Genomic DNA, 19,622 nt, shown 5'->3' with positions numbered 1-19,622 from the left:
AAACTCTATATAAATTTAACTTCCTCATCCGTACTTATTTCAGAAAAAAATTATTTCAACTCTCTGCATGATGTTTTTTTATTTAAACTTTCTAATACAGGCTGATTTATTTAATTATCTTAATTTTTTCAGATAAAAATATCTAAAATAAAATATAATTTCTTCTAAATTCAATATATTTAAACTAGAATCTAATATATTTTTTATCAAATCAATTGATATACTCTATTAAATTAAATGACGTTGAATTTAAAAGAAATTATATTATTATTTTTATAGAACATAATTCCTCATTATTTATTACAGGTACAAAAAATTTAAAATAAAGTATAATTCCTTCTAAATTTAACATCAATTAATTAGAATTAAGTGTATCAATCAATTGATCAGGCGAAAAAAGTCATGCTTAATTTGATAGAAAATATATTAGATTCTATTTTAAATGTGTTACATTTAGGAGAAATTGACTTTTTGTACCTATAAAATAAGGATAATTAGATAAATCGATATGTATTAGGGAGTTGAAGTAAAGAAACATTTATATGAAAAAAAAGTGGAAATAAATTTTATCCTATGTAGAAACTAAGGAGAAAATTAAATTTACTATTCCAGATTTTAGGATAATTTATCGTTTCTTGATTATCCTGTACAAAATTTTTAGGTTTATTTTCTTATATTATCCGAGTGAGATACTTCCTAACGTGCGAGAATTACCCCGAAGCGTGACACGAACTATCTTCAAGTTAATATGATTTATTCAGTTCATAGATAATAAATCTAAGCTCTTGAATTACTTTGTTTTAAATTTTAGTCATCCAAATAGCATAACACTGACCCCGACCCGGCTTATAAGTCCATACAAATTAAATTATCATTTTCATATCAAAGATCCTTGAAAAAAAAGAACGAGGTAAATGTATATTTAGATCCAACTCACAATATTGTTTGCTTACAATAACATTATTGATTTTCTAGTCATATGATATTTTCTTATTCGTTTGATTAACCCTAGCTTCTTCATGTTGGAAGGTTATAGAGAGGTCCTCTATAACAATTTGTGCGAGGTGGCCCTCTATAGAAATTAATCACATTCCAAAAGCGGCGTTTGATTAAACTAGTTACGAACAGCGCCGACAATTTGAGTTGTAGTTGCAAAGTCAAAGAAAGAGGACAAGGTGTGTAGCAAATTCAAAATTAACTTTCTTTGAGTATACACAAACCAAATTTCTAGGTGGAAAGGCCACATTTATTTAACCAAAATAAATGAACATGTAAAAATTCAACTGAAAGTACTATCACATTCATGGCAGAGATAGTTCATTATTTCTAAGTAGTGCATTTTGACTTTTTACTTAAAAAAAAGTCATCGTGATTTTCTATATCTCCGTGTTCACACTGTCAATTGTATTTGATAAATTAAAGGCTTAAATTCGTATAACAATTAATATTCATTAAAAAAAGGAGTTTAATTTAAATCATCTTTAAAAAAAATCCAAATATCCAATTTTTTGAATAATTATTATGGATTAAAAAAAGTTTAATTTTATTTATTTATTTATTTATTTATTTATTTATTTTTATAATCTAAAAAGAATAAATCTAAATTTTCAAACCGATTAATCCCGAAGGTGATCGATCCCATCTTATAAAAGTTTTTCATTAGTCATTAGGGTAAATTCAAGAAACACTGATGAGTTTTAGTTGACAGTCTAGCATCACGAGTGGTTCGAATATTGTGGGCGTATGAAATACCCTATAAGAGATTCTAACCCTCATTGCATGGGAGTTCGTCCTATTTCTTACCACCGCACCATGCCCCCAGGCCATGGAGTTTAATTTTATTAGATTAAAAAGTAATATCCCTCATCCCAAACGACACAATATTACTAGCTCCACAGTAAAATATAGGTAGATAATTCACAGGGACATTTTACCTTAGCAAAGCAACCATTTATACGGGAGATGTCAGAAATCCAACGAGACATTTTGTATCCGTTGAAAATTAATTATGTATCTAAGGTTCTAACCTCAACTACGGCACAATGTAGGGATTTTTTTCAGTGGTGCAATAACTCTAAGAACGTTGATCACTTAGATAGGCTTCTGCGAGCATTTCTCAATTTACCTTGATGATTAATGAAAATTTTTTATGGGGTCGGACTGGTAACCTCTAGGATTAGTCAGTTCGAAGAGCTAGATACTTGGATTGCCAAAAGAATTATATCATCAAATATTAAAAATAATTTAAAAGATATATACAAACCTCAATATAGGTGACATTGTTTTGATAAATAAGATAGTGAAGCGGTAAATACTGATTTAAGTCATGGTGAGAAATATTAGAAGTGAAAGGTTTAATTGAGTAAAGATAGAATATATGAAATTTAAGTTTAATAATATTAGATGTAATAAAATAATTATTAAAATAAGAGACGGTATTGTTTATAATTAAGAGCTTTAAGTATTTATAATCATTTTTTGCAAAAGGACGAAGAGATTGAGAGATGACTTACATAGAAAACAAGCAGCATGATTAAAATGGAGGAAGGTGTCAGATGTTCTTTGTGATCGTAAAGTACCTCTATGACTAAAAGGAAAGTTTGATGAAATGACGATTATGCTTGCTATGTTATATGAAGCTAAATATTAGGCTATGACTCGAGTACATGAGTAGAAGATGAGAGTTGTAGATATGATGACGTTAAGATAAATGTGCAAACATATAAGGCTGAACAAGATAAGAAATAAAAAATATTAGAAAGAAAGTCAGGGTTATACATATTCAGGTAAAAATTGGAGAGACACATTTAATATGGTACAGATATGTATGTAGACAACTAATAGATGCTTTAATTAGATCCTTTGATGCCCCTAGGGCATAGCGCAGACGGTGGGTGTATGGTATCTCTGGCGTAATGGTCAAGGGTCGATTCTCAGGAACTGACGAACTGGGGTTTACCCCGCCATGCGCCTATGACCTGTGTATTTGCATGAACCTCCTTCCATATCCGTGGGGCCGACACTAGGGGGGCCGCTAAGGTAGCGGATCTACCTTTTTTTTAATTAGATAATTTGAAACTATGACAATTGTACACATCAAACAAAAAAGAGGAAAACCAAAGAAAACTTAGTTAGCAATAATAAAAAAAGATAAAATTTATTTAAATATAAATGATAATATTGTAGGGGATATAGTTCAATAGCATATAAAGATTCATATAACCGATCGACCCTATCTATTGAAGTAAGACTTGATTGTTGTATGCTAACATCTATGCCTTATAGAAGAGTTAAATATGGTGGCAAAAGGTGACTACGCTCGGCCCTAGTGCCCCTGCCAACCTGTCCCAGAGTCAACACGAAGGAGATAAATCACGGGTGGATACTAGCCTTTGAAATAATGACTAGCGTATAAGGGAGACATTTACCTTGACTACACTGAAATTTGAACCCCAGACCTTATAGTGACAGCACCTCATGTACTATCCACTAAACATATTTTAACTGCAAGTTGCTAATTGATATAGTAATATATAGAAAAAGGGAAAAAAATCTATATTTAGAAGCTAGTTAGTTGGCAATAAGAAGAGCCCCACGTAGTAACATCTTGCAAGTAAGCGGTATGATCTAGAGGTACAACTAGTTCATCATGGGAGATGAACTACTCCTTTAGGGATGACCACCACCCCATTATCATATCATCAGCCACCACCCCATTATCATATCATGTTGATCATCTAGACCAAATTGATTGTTCGAGACGTTTTCTCCAATGAGGAGCTCTATGATTCACTAATAATACTTTGGGAATAAATGTCCGATATGAAATTTTAACATGTGAACTAAAGCCTATTCTTGGATACAGTTCATACAAAGTTCCATGAAAGCTTTCCAAGGTTAATGTCCTAGAAGTCAACACCAACATAATATTGTTCAAAGATTTGTGGGGTGTACCCCCTTGAAATGTCCTACTCCAAGTTGTTGTCCTATCCTATCTAATTAAGGTCACTTGTAAATAATAAATATGTCCCTACTATTCGATAAGCCTTTTTAACGATCTCATGAAATGGATGGAAATGAGGTTGACCACAAGTATCACACGCTTGTGAAAATTAAAGGGAGTGCTAAAGCATCTCAAGTATCATTATCTTATTTTATTTTACAATAAATTTATTCCACACGAATTAGTTATGAGAAATTTAAATCTTTTTCTATTTCTCCACAAGTTTATGGCTCGAAAATTAAAATTAGTACAATTATATTTTAAAAATAATAAACAAATAATTCCTATCTCCAAAGGTGAAAATGATTGATGCATCCACAACTTTTTAAAAATAATTGTAAATACAAATAGTGGCTCAATGTTTATTGCAGTGTCAAACAAAAAAAAATATAAAGAAAGTATATAAAGTTGCCAAGAATATAATTCTTTATAAAGAAATTTAGAGGGTCTAAATTATCAAATATAAGTGTTTGTGTTTTATTTTTGACAAGATTTATAAAGATCTTATTGTAGCAAATTGTAGATTGCACCCACTTTAAATATCTCTCACATTCCGTCCTAAATTATATGAAAGAATATAAATCACAAGATTAACTTATACTCCTCTTAAATGATTAGAAGATGGGAGAAATTTTCTTCTAAGGATATGTGTCAAAATTGATCCCTACCCTATAAGGATCTCAAAACTATCACAATTTTTAAAAACAATTGTAAAAAACTCAATGTTTATGGTAGTATCAAACGGAAAAAAACATAAAGTAAATATATATACTATATATAAGTTGCCAAAAGACAACTACAAACCCATTGAGATGACTTTCAAATTTAGAGGGTCTAACTTATGAAATATAAGTACTTGTTTTTATTTTTGACAATATGTATATCTCATTGTAGTAAATTATAGTTAAAGGTAATTATGTCGGTCTATCCCTAAATTATATAAAAGGAAATAATCATGAGGTCAGTTTATAATTGATTGTCAAATAACTAAAAAAAAAAAGAACAATCCCGTGCATGAAACTCTCGCCATGCGGGTTTCCGGAGAAGAATTCATTGTGCACAGTCTTATCCTGCTTTTTACAAAAAACCGTTTCTAAGATTTGAATCCATGCGAGGTCAAATAATTAGGGGTTGAAAAAAATTTTCATGTGTCTACTGAAAATTAATCCCTACCTCTATAATGATCTCAAAACTATCACAATTGAAGATGAGACCATCTCTAATGAAATATATTTTGTCATAAAGTTCCATGATAGAAGAGGTACAGCAATGATTATTTTGAAGTCAAAAAGACAACAAACAACTTACCCCTTTTATCCAATAATATTTAAGACAGTCTCAAGACCATCATAAAGTCAATACTGATATTATTATACAATTTATGAAAATCATAGCTACAAATTATTGAAGATACTCCATCTATGAAGAAATTTACTTACTCGTAAAGTTCTTCCAAGATAAAAGAGGCATAGTAATCATTATTTAGAAGTTCCTTCCAATAAACTACTCTCCACATGAAAGACAAACAAACTGCAGGGTTTTTAAAGTATATAGACTCAAAACCAGCTCCTTCCCACATGAAACCTTGGGCACTTTCAAATCAATGCTCCAAGAAAAAAAAAATCAAGAATGGAGAAACTTTACTACATGATCTTTTGTTCAAAAGAAACAGGGGAAACAGAAGATCATGGACATATTTATAACGACATGCACATTCACACTAAGTATCAAGTATGATGCCTATGGTTGTATAAATTTAATAATGAACTAGTATCCTCTCTCCGACCGCCGGTGATCGCGTGACGACGATAGGCCCACCATCCACCTCGCAAAGCTAATAGACCCCCTCGGCCAGCTGCGGGTTCCGTGGCCGCTGCATTGGCTGGAGGAGGCGACAAAATTTTGGAGGCGCTGCATCGCAACGTCGAGGGTCTCCTCTGACATGTTGGCGAAGCAAAGGCGGAACCAGCCGGGCTCGTCGCAGTGGCATGACGACCCCGGCGAGATGTTGAGGCCCACCTCGTACACCACCTTCCGCCACAACTCCATCTCCCCTTCGAAGGTGTCAACGAGCAGCAGGTGCCGCATGTCCACCCAGCAGAAGAGCCCCGCGTTGCTCTCCAGGCACTCTACACCGGCACGGCGGAGCCCCTCCACGAGCCGTCCGTGCCGCTCGGCGATCCTCTTCTTGTTCTCTGCCACGTAGTGCGCGGTGAAGTCATTGTCACAGAGCAGCGCCGCGAGGAGGTACTGCGTCTGCGAGGAGACAAGGCCAAAGCTAGACATCTTAGTGGCGGCTGCCACCACCTCCGGGTTGGCGGAGTAGAGGGCGCCCACGCGGAAGCCCGGGAGGCCGAGGTCCTTGGAGAGGCTGTACACGACGTGGACGCGGTCGGCGAGGTCGAGATTCAGGGGATGTACCTGCATGGCCTCGAGGACACTGACGAAGGCCGGGGAGCTGGCAAAGGCGGTGCCGGAGTAGATTTCGTCGCTGATGAGGTGGATGCCCTTAGCGAGGGCGAAGTCGAGGAGGGTGCGGAGTTCGGCGTGGGTGAGGGAGGTACCGAGCGGATTGGAAGGGTTGGTGACGAGGATTCCCTTCACGCTCAGGCGCTGTTTGCGCGCTTGCTGGTAGGCTTTTTCCACGGCGCGCTTGGTGATGCGGAAGCCGTTGGAGCTGGAGCAGTGGATGGGGACGATTTCGGCGCCGGTTCGCCATTTCAGATCCCGGTCGAATCTGTTCAAATATTATAAGAATTATTAAGGCTAATGATTATAACTAGTTCCATAAAAAGTGATTATGCATATATAATTAATTACCCTGGGTAGTAGGGAGTGGGGATGAGGAATGCTTCGCCGGGTTCGGCTAGGCAAAAGATGAGAGTCTCGTTGGCGGAGGTGGAGCCGGCGGTAAGGACGAGGTTGCGCCACTGCAATTCCACCTTGTTTCCTCTTAATTGGCCCATGAAATCAGCCAATGCCTGCATGACCCGAAGCGATATAATTATGCGTGAAACATAATTATATTAAAAATTAATTCCGCCATCGAAGTGAAACTAAATACGTACTTTCTTGAAGTGGGGCAGGCCGTGGTAGTCCTGGAAAAGAGCGAGCTCGCGGAAGACGAGGGCACCGTCCCGCCTAAGTCCGACGGCGTCGGGGTGGCGCTCCAGCCACGACTCGATGAGATCGAAAGAGAGCTGCAATTAGGCGAATCGATTGGTCACGATCGATTCGACAAGAAAACTAATGCATGCACATAGAGTGTGGGAATACGAACCTGGTTCTCTGCGAGACCCATTTGGATGATGCCGGTGGGATTAGTGGTTGGATCATACGGGTTCTTCTCGTACTCCTGCCACCCCAGGAAGTAAGAGGAGTCCTGGCCATGGGCGTTGCATGCAGCCTTCCTAGAGAGCAAAACTTGAGCCATTATATTTCTGTCAAAGATGCTGCTGCTTCGGTGTGAGGAAGAGAAGATGAAGGTTGGGGAAGGATCGGAGAAGGAAGAAGACCGAGAAAGGTTTGTTGGTGTAGTAATGATGTGGCTGTGGGATAGCAGGAGGGGTATTGGATATATAGAGAGAGAGCCATAGCGAGATTTCATTACAGAATTTACCATTGACTGACTTAGAATTAAATAACTCAAATTCCAAATCTACTTAATTATGGGATAGCATAAGATGATTTAAAAGTAAGCTGAAAAACCAAAAAGAAATAAAAAACTTTGTGGGATGATTTATGAGGATTATTAATTCATACACTAATTAAACTACCTATTTAATTATCCTGTCATGCATCTTCGTTTCATTTGAGTTTGTTAAGTGAATCAGTAAAGATTTGGTGGGCTCTACCCACTTCTTGCTGCGTGATGGGCCTCCAATTGACTAGTAAAAGACATGCATCGCCATTAAGGAGATCTTGAAAGAAGACCAAAATGATAAAGTTCCCATCCCACTTATGAAATACCAGCCCGAGTAACCCCCTAATCTGCAAGTACGGCAAGAAATAATATTTTTGGGAGCATTTGTATCTAGGTGATGCACCGAAGTTTAAGTATCTAATAATTGTATCCGAGTTGAATCAAGCAATAATATTTTATAAATTTAAATTTGCTCAAATTTTGAGAGTATCTGTATTTTTATGGTCAAGCTAACAATAATTAAGCAGACCCACTTGCAAGAATCCAAGATGAGTTTACAGAAAGATTTAAGCCAAAGAAAATCAGAAAGGAGGACTATGTCAAAGGGACCTTTGATGGTTGCTAAACAAACACGATCTCCTCAGAAGCAAAATGTGCCATTGGATTTTTTGATGATAGGATTTTTTCCATTCCATATGAGGAAGTGTTCCTATTAGACTTTTGTATGACGCAAATAGTTGCTGACGGGATCCTTTGGTCCGTAAATTGCGGGTCAGAGAATAGTTCACTAATCGTGATTGATGGATTATAATGGATCCCATCTATTTAAGTGATAGGTCCATCAAAATAGACCAATCCATAAAGTAGACCATCCTTTGATTTGTAATTTACAGATTAGAGGATCCGTGCTCAAATAGTTGCATGACATCAGTTATAGAAAACAATTATGCACCATCACTCAGTCTTAAGTATGTGTTTTATGTTTCACACGTTAACTCATTTATCCGTAGATTTGAGCATCTAACTAATATATTCTTATATTACTTTAGGAGAAGAATAAGAACTGGGATGATTGAGTCAAACTTCAGATAACTAGCACTTATGAACAATATCAAATTTGTGAATATCTGTGCTTGACGATTCATAACCACCAAGTCAACAACGAGAATCATCATCGTGGTCGTCATAAATCCATAGGCATCCTAATTATTCAAATTCAATTGTACAAAATTTATCCTTTTCCATCATCATTGAAAATATATTACCAAAATATAAAACAATGAAATACTACCAAAATTTCTGTTTTTAACTATTTGCTAACAATCATGATCTGGGGTATTCCAGTCCGGTCAATGATCTAGTACAATCAACAATCAAACTTAGTGACTAGATGGAAAACGGTTATGGAGGAAGCTTGGCATGAATGCAATTGAGTGTCTCCTCCAACCTATGGAAGCCGAATGTTAGAAAGTCCAATGTGGGAAGTCTGAGCTCAAATTGGTTTGAGCCCGATCAAATGAATTTGCAGTGGGAAAGAACAAGAGCTATTTATTAAGGGAATAGTGTTAGGTGTTTCACTTCACCTTGTGCAAATCTTGTCCCAACAATTTACGTGACTCAATGGGTTCTGAAAAGTATGATCTATGTGTCCAACCATCTCGCAGTCAAAATGGTTAGGTCATGTTCGGGCATATGGATGAGTCATGCCTCTGTTCTCGCCTAGTTCGAACATTGGATGCAACATAAGAGCTTGCATTAAATGAAAATAATCATTCGCAATTAATGCACCGTATGTGAGGCGTGTCTGTAGGATGCTAAAGTGTTTGACAGTTCCACGGGAAAGCGACCTCGTTCAGGGATTACAATAGGTACTCATTTAATAGGTACCCAACATAAATGGGTATCCCTCATGAACTTATTTACCATGACGGGTCAATATCTATCCCCTCGGGACGGTGCGATGGTTAAGACATGGGGAGTTGTCATATGAGGTCTTGGGATCGAAACTCGGCGTGACCGAGCATAACCTCCCCCATGTCTTAGCCATTTGCACTAATGGCTAGTAGTCACCCGTGATTTACCTCCTCCGTGTTGGTCTAGGGACGGGTTGACGGAGGTGCTGGGGGCGAGCGAATCGCCTTTTGCCACATGACAGGTCAGTATCAATATGTTAAGTGTTTTCGAGTATTTATGAGTAGTTGAATGACTTTGGGCACTCAAGGATACCCTTAAATAGATAGTTTTGATATTTAAATTTATTCTACGATAATACTTGCCTTGTTAAAAATTATTTATGCTATTGGATTGTAGGTGATTCCGTTTTTCCCAAGAGCATGCGTTAGGTCGAGAATTGATATATTTATACTATTTCATGACACTATAAGTTGTTGATAGTATTAATAATTTGTAGTAATCTTTTATTCTAGTTGTGTTTATGCTATTTCATGTGTACTTGATATTAACTACTCACTTATTTTGTGACAAGCATAAGTACCTGTTTAATAAATTGGTGGCTGCAAATTTTAGTTTTATGATTTAATATGAGTATTTAGCTAATTAGCTACCTGATTAGTTAAATGAGAATGCATTTATATAGTGCGGCAATATCCGAATGCATTTAAATAGTGCGGCAATATCCAACCCATTGCCTTTGATGCTTAAATCGGTCAAATTACCTTGGAGCCTAGTAATTGTCTAGCTTTTTATAGATTTGGAAAAATGTAGTCAATAGACAAATACAACCTTCTTTCTTGCAATTGACATGACCATGGCATGATGCGACATGTGGGCATGTAATGCTTCTACGCCCTTGACCGACCACGGATTGCATTAATTGTGAAAAAACGCATTGCAACTAACGATGCATGAAGTGTGACCGTAGTTGTGGATGTCTTAGGCATTGCGATAATTCTTCTGACCCATGTTTTCTCAAACTTAGGTATCGCGACCCACGGGCCAATTCAGTTTAGGTTGTCTGATTACTCGGGTATCAATTGAGCCCTATCAGTATTGGTATATTTTTAATACAAATTCAGATTTAATTAAGTGTTGTAGATCGAGTATGTAGTCCACCAACTATGTCTACAAAGCACCACTTTCTAGACAAACAGTTGCATTCAATGTTCACCAATAATTTTTCCACGATGTTGATCTTTTGTTTTCATTTAGACATTTACTGTGCCTTTGAGCCACTGTGCCATCGTCATCGTCTACTGTCTCGTCATAGTAATTTTAATCTAACATTCAATTTTATCTAGGAAAAGCAGGTTCAAGGAAGTTGCAGCTCAATGTGAAATCTAGGAAAAGCGATTAGTGTTATTCTGTCACAGAACTATCCGATCCCCTACACAACTTACCTTAGAAATTCAGACATTAGATTGTCACCTTTTTTATAGTGTCCTAATGTGCCAAAACCAACAAATCCCTGCCCTAAAACTCTCAAAGCATGAAAGCATGGCATGTAACACAGCCCTAACCAATGGCAGCTCCCATATCAAAATGGACCGTTATTCATGGGAAGCATGCATCCATGTGATTCCTCACCTTTCCACTACATCATGGGACACACTGTTAGCATCTGGGTGACATGGATTTGTGTGGTTGCACATGGTGTTGCAGAGGGGGCCTTGAAAGGGTAGGGACCCATTTACCACCCCCCTCCCAAACCATCCCATGGTTCTGGGGACCAACGATGTATGTAGCCCTTTGTTGACAAGTTAACATGTTATTACATCTCTTCCATTGCTTTCTTCTTCGATGAAGTAGGCCCTGATCCTTATTCATTATCATTCCTCTCAAGAAGCTTTCCTCATTGTGTCCCACTAATTCAATCACAGTCGGATCCAATCATTCTTCTAGGACTTGACTCGATTAGACATCAAGTGTCTATCACTCACAGCAATGCTTACTGAGCTACAAAGCTGGACCTATCATAAAGAGACCAGTATCTAGATCATATGCTCAACTATATCGGAACATATATCAAGCCATGAGAGCAACGTAATTTGTTGTCCCAAAGTGCCAGAGAGGAGTCATCCTTTTACGATGGCATTGTCTCCCCAGGACCGGAAAGTGTGACCTGGATATGTACTTGAGAAAAACGTGTAGGTCATGGTAGGCTTCAACTTGTTGATGGAGAGCATATGAGGTTGTCTCTAGTCTGATCCTGAAAGAGTTTGTTTCATTCAAAAGCATGTAATAGTTTCTATTGACTTAAACACAGAAACCACAGACAAGTCTCAAGGTAGTCTACAGAAGAAGTCATGGGATTGGGCTCCATAATGCTGCATATGAAGGTAGCCCTTGAAACAAGTGGTCGGCTGTAGATGTAGCTCAATGGGACACCTGGTTTACTTGTCGGGGTGCTAACCATTTGAAGGGCTTGTCACAAACCCCACTCTACCATCAGTTCCTTAGTTACTTATGACTAATAAATATCACTTTTTCACTTCAAGATGAGACCATTTAAGTTCTAAGCCATTGAATCATCAAAATTGTGATAATAAATTAAAAATGCAAGTAAATACAAAACAACATACTTACTTTTCCTTCCCCTCTTAGCTGCTGACAATCTTAGTAATGATGCTGTTCTTTTGCTTCACATTAGCTAATTGACTTGCTTGAGCTTGACTCGTTGCTTCTTAGTTAACTGTGCAATCATATTATACAATTTTAAGATCTAGAATAATGTTGATTGAAAACGATATGAAGATAAGAAAGTGGCAGAACAGTAAACAGTAAGTAAAAAGATGACAAATAAACACGATAAGAAATTTTTCATATTTATATATTTCTGATTGGTGTTGAGAAACTTACTATTTTATTGGTCTTCTGCAAATGTCTATATTTTTATTATTTTTTTAAAAGAAAAAGATAGCTAGGCATTCACATTTGGGCAAAGACAGGTACCGAACTCAAAGGCCATGGTTGATGTCCCAAGACACTTACCACAGGTGCTAGATGTCACCTTCATGTCCTTATGTCTTCTTCACCATGACTAATTCAGGCTCAACTATACATTAATATGCCACTTAATAGTCTCATAACTTTTTTGGGGTTTTAGCCCACCATTTTGCTCCATAAAAAAGTACATCACCGGTAACAAATTCTAGATTCAACGATTGAAATAATGCAACGTAGAGAGGAAAAGAAGAGAAAAATGTAGCAAAAGATATCTAAGAAATCAATAGAATCACAAATTAAGTCAGACAATATGATCAATGCTAAATGGTGCAAGGAAAAAAAGTACGAGTAGAGAAACAAATAGATATAGGCAATCTCATAAGAGTAATAACAATAGCTTCAACATAGTACCTATTAATAATTGAGGTTAGCATTATATTTTTATAAGTTTCAAATAATTGCAAGCTTGTCTAAAGGTAGATCTTGGATCTAGAATGTAGATAAATATCAAACATCTCAAGTCCACAGCTGGATGTAAATTGTGAGATGTCCATGTCCTTGATGTGAAAATTTAAATTCATAGTGTTGAGTCATAACCAATAATTGTTCTCATTCCCGACTTGCATATCTAGTTATTTTTCGAGATGGATTTTTATTGCTTGTTATGAAGTGGTTTGAAAAAGAAAATTATTTCTATAATTGTCTCTACTCTTGTTGCTTAACATATGCTTTTACATTGCTTGACCTTAGTTGATTTTGTTGCTATTTATCTTGTTGGTCTTGTTGCTATTTATCTCTCCTTGCTACTTCTTAGACACTTGCTATGATAAATTGATTAATGAATATAAACTATAAAAGGAATGGAAACAAATGTTAATCCCTTAAAAGTGTATAAACTACCTTGAAACTTTGCGAGAAACAAATGTGTACCGAATAAATAAAATATCAGATAAATTATTTATTCCTTGGAGCTTTGGCTCTGTGATCTGAAAAGGGTGGCATGATTAAATTGTTTATGCTATAGAGTTTCAACTCCATACTCTAAAAGGAATTGTGTGATTACTTAACAAATTAAGAAACCAATGAATGCATCACTTATACCATAGAACTTCGACTCCACACTCTTAGGGTGCGTTTGGTTCAAGTTATCGTGTATAACCTTAGTTATGTGATTACCAAGTAATCACATAACCAAGGTTATCGGGAATAAAGCATAACCCTAATGTTGTTTGGTTGAGCGTAGGTTATGCTATAATCTAATTTGATATTTACTATATTACCCTTTGTTTAATTTGATATTTAATTAATTTTTAAAATTAAATTAATAATATTATTAATTAATAAGTTGATAATATATGTAATAAATAAATATAATTGATTTTTAATTTTTAAATTTTAAAATAAGTTTATATATATATTTTAAAATATAATTAAAATAAATTTAAATATTTGATTAAAAAATTTGATTCTTCCTCATGTTACTATGCTTCTTCCACGATCGCTAGCGCATCCTTCGTAAGCCGTCAGCGTGCTGTCTCCTCCACGAACCGCCGACTCCTCCTTTGCGAACCGTCGACTCCTCCTCTGTGAACTACCGGCGCCATCTTGAGGTAGGGACAACTCTCGTAGAAGTGCTGGTGAAGCATGTCGTCGAAGGCGGTGGATTCGTGAGTACTCGAGCAGCTAACGCCACGAGGGGGATGCGACCGGTAGATCTGATGGGCAAGGGCCTCCGCGAAGTATCCAGCGACCTTGGGCATCGTGCCGCCTTGCGATGCGGCGAGGACGAATATCTGCTTCACGATGGTGCCCGCCGCCTTCAAGTTCTCCTTCTGCACCGCCTCTGCACACGCCATCAGAGCGTGTACCAGTCGGATATCGGCCTCCTGCGAGTCCACGACGACCACTTGCTACGCCGCCACATCCGTGGTGGTCGACGACGATGGAAATGCGCTGCAGACTTTTAATCTCTTCTGATCTCTCAGGGAGGCAGTAGAAGATTTTGGCTTAAGCTCGTAAACATCGGTCGGGCTGTAGTGGTCAACTGTGCCGATGCTGTATTGCTCTGTGCCAGTGGGGGAAAGGTCGAACTGGCGGTGGAGCGAGGCAGCAGGCGGCGCCGGTTGTTGGGGAAGAGGCGGAGGGGCGTTGAGCTCCGAGAGAATGTTGGGGAAGATTCGAAGGGTAATTTTGGAAAAAAATATTGATAACCCAGGAATCGTAGAAAACCTAAGGGGGCGTTTGGTACGCGCGTTTTCCATTTTCATTTTCTGGAAAACGCGCGTTTTCTGAAAAACGGTGTTTGGTTTGCGTTTTCCACGCGCGTTTTCTAAAAAATTGGCTATCGTTTTCTAGAAAAACAGAGAATGACAAAAAGTCATTTTCTGTTTTTTAGAAAACGCGCGTTTTCCAGAAAATGAAAATGAAAACGGTGCAAACCAAACGCACCCTAAGATTTCCAAGGTTTTGTGATTCCTGGTTCTATTCCCTAATTGCTGATGTGGTGGGAATGTTGCATCACCAGGAATCACCAATTACTTAAACCAAACAAGGCTATCGTTGATAACCAACTAAGGTTATCAACGATAACCCCGAACCAAACGTGCCCTTAAGAAGTTGTGTGACTAATTATATTGAACCAAGAAAATGATGAAATTACTTATAATATAAAACTTTAGCTCCATGCTCTGAAGGAGTTGTATGACTACTTATGCTAAATTAATGGATGAAATGAATGACTTATATTGTACTGCTTCAACTTCGCACTTTAAATGAGTTGCATGACCGCTTATGTTGAACTAATAAATAGAATAAATTACTTATACTATAGAGCTTCGACTTCATGCTCTAGATGAGTTGCATGACTAGTTATGTTGAATTAATGAATGGAATGAATTAATTATACTATAAAACTTCAACTCTGCACTCTGAATGAGTTGTGACTACTTATGTTGAATTAATGAATGGAGTGAATTACATACACTATAGAACTTCTCCACACTTTAAGGAGTCACATAACTACTTACGTTGAATTAATAAATGGAATGAATTACTTATATTATACAACTTTGGCTTCGCACTCTGAAGAAATTGTATGACAAATTGAGAAAATGAATTACTTATATTATAGAACATTGACTCCGCATTCAAAAAGTGCTCTTGGGTCTTTTCAAGCGTTTGTAGGTCTCAGTCATATTTTCTTATTAGGTGAATTATGGGTCGCTTACTCATTTTTTCTGAGATGCATCTCTAGGAAGATTGTGGGTTGTCCAACTTTTATATATTTATCTAATCTATTTTAAGAGTAATTTGTGATAAAAAATTAATTGTAGCAATAAGGTGACTACGCTCACCTCAGGCATCCCTCACAGCTTATCCCAAAGTTATGTGAAGGGAGGTAAATCACAGGGTAACATATAGTCAATTGTCAAGTGGCTAGGATGTGATAAGAAATTAATGTTTATATGAATGATGACCTTGTAATTTATTGATTATTAGATTCTGTCATAAGATATACTATTTTATATCATGCACTTTTCTCTTACACTCGCTTTGCATTTTTATGCTCACATTCTGCAGTTTTTAACTTTCAAATTGTTTCTTGAGATTTGTGCATATTGTTGGTGGATTTTCTTTAGAGATATGTATTTAATTAGTTTGGTTAGCTTTTGTCTATATTTTTGCTCTAACATTATTGTCATTCATGTATAGTGAGTGAAACTAGTTTCATAGCAAACATAGCTCATACGAGCATTGATGAAGCAAAGGGGATAAATATCTCAAAAAGAAAATAAAACATCACCTAGAGGACAAATTCTATCACCGAAAAGAATCTCACCGAGAAAACAAAAGAAAAATTGTATTAATTTAAATACTTATCTGATACATATGATCTTAACTTGTTTTTATAGATTGACAATAAGACTTATTCTTCGTAAAATTAAAACTTAGTTTATCTGAATAAAAACTATAATTATTTTAATAAATAGTTAAATACTCTACTTGACTTTTTCTAAGAAATAAATAACCTTTTAAAAATTCTCCCATTATTTTCATAAGAAAATAACAAACTATTATAGGAGGAGATTTTGTAACTTGCAAGAACATATTAGGAAATATGCCCACTACGTTGTCAACGTGGTGTAATCATCCCAAAGTAGTGTGAAGCTACTACCATCCGTTACAAAAGGAAGGAGAGTCGACCACTGAGCAGGCAACAATGATGGTGTAACCAAAGAGTGAGGATGGCTAGATTAATCTAATTAATTACAGCTAATTAATTGTTATATTGTTCTTCAGATCTCTAACTTAAGTTGTTTATATATATATATATATATATATATATATATATATAGTGAGAGATTTAATTTCAATTGGAGCTTAAGTAACTAGGAGATTATTATTATTATTATTATTATTATTATTATTATTATTTTATACCAGGTATTGAGATCTTACAACCTGACTAATCCTGGGGTAGATAGTCCAACCCCACATTTCGTCCACCAAGTAAATCTAAAAAGTGCGGTGGTTTTTGATGTGACACTATAGCTTTACCAATAGTTCAATCATTGTAGGTGTGCTCTACGTGAGGATTGAACCCTGGTTGTTTGAAAAATGCACCCTACCTCTTACCACCACACCAAGCCCTGGGTGACAACTGGGAGATCAATTATGATCTCATTCTAACGAGTCTCAACAAATTATTTAAATAATTTTGGCTAAGGGGGACAACCTAACATGAATAAGCACACAAACTACAAGTCAAGGAGTGCCAAAATCCTTTTGTTAGTGTTTGACAGTGTAGTGTGTCAAAACTGCAATAATGCATTCCAATGTGTGCAAATGCTAATGAAGGCTAGAAAGCTTCTAGAGAAGAATGCTTCTTTTTCCCTCAAATAAAGGCTTTGTCATCTAAGGCATGCAGTGAAGTGATATTGTGTTTTTTTCCCTCCATTAATCCGAGAACAATATAATGGGCAAGAGTGATTTTTTATGCTAGCAGTAACTTTTCTAAATTTCTCTTCATTCTTGCTTATTATTGTATCAGTTTAAATTCTATCTACGAAGTGGTCTTAGACTGAACCTCATTATATTGCTTTTTTTTCTTCTTTTCTTTGTGTTTGTAGTTGCCCTTATGTTGTGACGGAGGAGACTGTTCTTGTCTCTCAGCTAGATATAAGGTGTTCAATGTACTTATTTCATGGTGGGAGACAAAGACTTCGTCAATGGTTTCATGGTGGGGGTGATTTGTGATATTCATATCCTAAACAAACTAGTTTCAATCTGCAGTTAACTATTTCATGTGATCGATTTAAGAATCAACCTTATCATGATTGATCCTATCAACAATTTGTTCAATATTATTGATAACAACAACTGATGTTAAAGAGACGTCAAACCCAAAGGCTTAGCTTCTAATGTCTAACCAGGTGAATGCCCAGAAGTAGCTTAATCATGCAGGCCAAAGGATGATAGCTATAGATCAATGTGCAGGGATCCCACTAACCATGACATGAAAATAATTAATTGTGATCATCCACTCAAAGAGCAACAACAATAATTCTTGCTAGACTACTTCCAATAGCATAAACTAACTCAGCAGAACACAGAACAAAACAGAGAGAGCGTTTTACCGCTCTTCCGCAGTTCAATCAACATCCAACGTATAAACCATCAAGCCCTAAACGCGACACTAAGATGGATCGGGCAAAGCTGCTTACTAAAATTTTATCCGGAAAAGGGAAATCGAACTTAGCCTGAACAAAGACAACGAGAAACGACGGTAAACCGATCAAAACCCATAAAATGTTCCACAAAATTCCAGTAATTGTACCGAAATGATACATTTCCAAAGCGAGATTGGTAGACGGGTTCGAACAAACAACGATAAGGAAGCTAACCATAAGTTACTAGGAAAGGAAGGCCTCGAAGAATCCATCTCTCGGCTCGTCGAAGTAGCAGCGAAATTGATCACTTGCGTGATGGCAATGGAGGAGGAAATCCACGGAGCCGGCGGCGGACGACGAACACCCTTCAGCATCTTGATATCTAAACCCTCTGAACCTATATTTGAATTTTATATATATAGAATTCTGTTTACTTTATATATCCTTGTTTACTTTATAAAAAACTTTAGTTTTTTTTAAAAGTCATTTCATTTTAAACTTATTCTTATTCCAGCAATAATTTTACTTTTAATTTAATTTAATTAAAATATTATAAAGTATTTTCCTATTAAAATATTCTTTATTAACTTATTTAAAATTGTTTTTAATCAAAAAACCCCTTTAAAATTATTATGTAGCTCTTAATACTAATTTTAATTTATCCATAAAAAATATTTCAATATGAAAGGATGTATCCGGAGAAGTCTGTGCAGGTAAACAATTTCATCATCACCCTTGCAAGCAGATAGGGAGATAAATAAATCAAACGGTTCGTGAGTTATTTGGAGTTTAATTTAATAAAAAACTCATTCAAATTCGTTCGTTTAGCTTATCGAGCTGAGCTCGAGCTCAATTTCGAGCTTGACAATTTTATCAAATCGAGATCGAGCTTAAAGATATTCGGCTCGTAAACTCACAAACATGTTTGTTTATAGGCTCGAGAGCTCGGGCTCGAGCTTAACTTGTTTAAAGGGCTCGAGAACATGTTCATTTATAGACTTGTGAACTTGGGTTCGAGCTCGGCTCGTTTAAAGGGCTTAAGAACATATTCATTTATAAGATCATGAACTCGGGCTCGAGCTCGGCTCGATTAAAGGGTTCGTGAACATATTTAATAACATGTTGAGTTTGGAAGTTTAATGTAGTAGTTTGGGATGTTCAATGATGTGTTGAGTTTATATTATTTTAGTTGTTAGGTTTGTTGAATATTTATACAAATGAGTTTTCGAGCTCACTTAACAAGTCTACAAACGAGCTCTAAAACGAGCTTGAAATGAACTCGAGATCACTTAACGAGTTAGGCTTGTTAACTATGATAATCAATGTAGTGTCCGAGACCGCTTATTTCATTAAGAATATTTATTAGGTTAAATTATAATTTAATTAGAATTCAGATTTATTTAAT

At 36.3% G+C, this 19,622-nt stretch overlaps 1 protein-coding gene across 3 annotated transcripts; it reads right to left on the bottom strand.

The window, feature by feature from the left end:
- Positions 1-5,500: 5,500 nt before the first annotated feature.
- On the bottom strand, positions 5,501-18,606 carry LOC122029076 (1-aminocyclopropane-1-carboxylate synthase 1-like). 3 transcript variants are annotated; one of them, XM_042588042.1, is made up of 6 exons: positions 18,452-18,606; positions 12,189-12,294; positions 7,284-7,413; positions 7,072-7,203; positions 6,824-6,984; positions 5,501-6,740 (listed from the first exon to the last, which is right to left on the bottom strand). In XM_042588042.1, exons 3-6 carry the CDS (start codon positions 7,302-7,304, stop codon positions 5,771-5,773), a joined length of 1,284 nt encoding a protein of 427 aa, XP_042443976.1. In that variant the 5' UTR covers positions 7,305-7,413; positions 12,189-12,294; positions 18,452-18,606; the 3' UTR covers positions 5,501-5,770. The 3 variants fall into 3 exon arrangements, with proteins under 3 accessions (XP_042443976.1, XP_042443980.1, XP_042443971.1); XM_042588046.1 differs by having other exon boundaries at positions 7,284-7,409; XM_042588037.1 differs by lacking the exons at positions 12,189-12,294; positions 18,452-18,606 and having other exon boundaries at positions 7,284-7,451.
- Between the last annotated feature and the right edge of the window lie 1,016 nt (positions 18,607-19,622).

The sequence above is a fragment of the Zingiber officinale genome, chromosome 1A, assembly GCF_018446385.1.
Source record: "Zingiber officinale cultivar Zhangliang chromosome 1A, Zo_v1.1, whole genome shotgun sequence".
Classification (NCBI taxonomy): Eukaryota; Viridiplantae; Streptophyta; class Magnoliopsida; order Zingiberales; family Zingiberaceae; genus Zingiber; species Zingiber officinale.
This window is presented reverse-complemented; position numbering and strand designations above follow the sequence as displayed.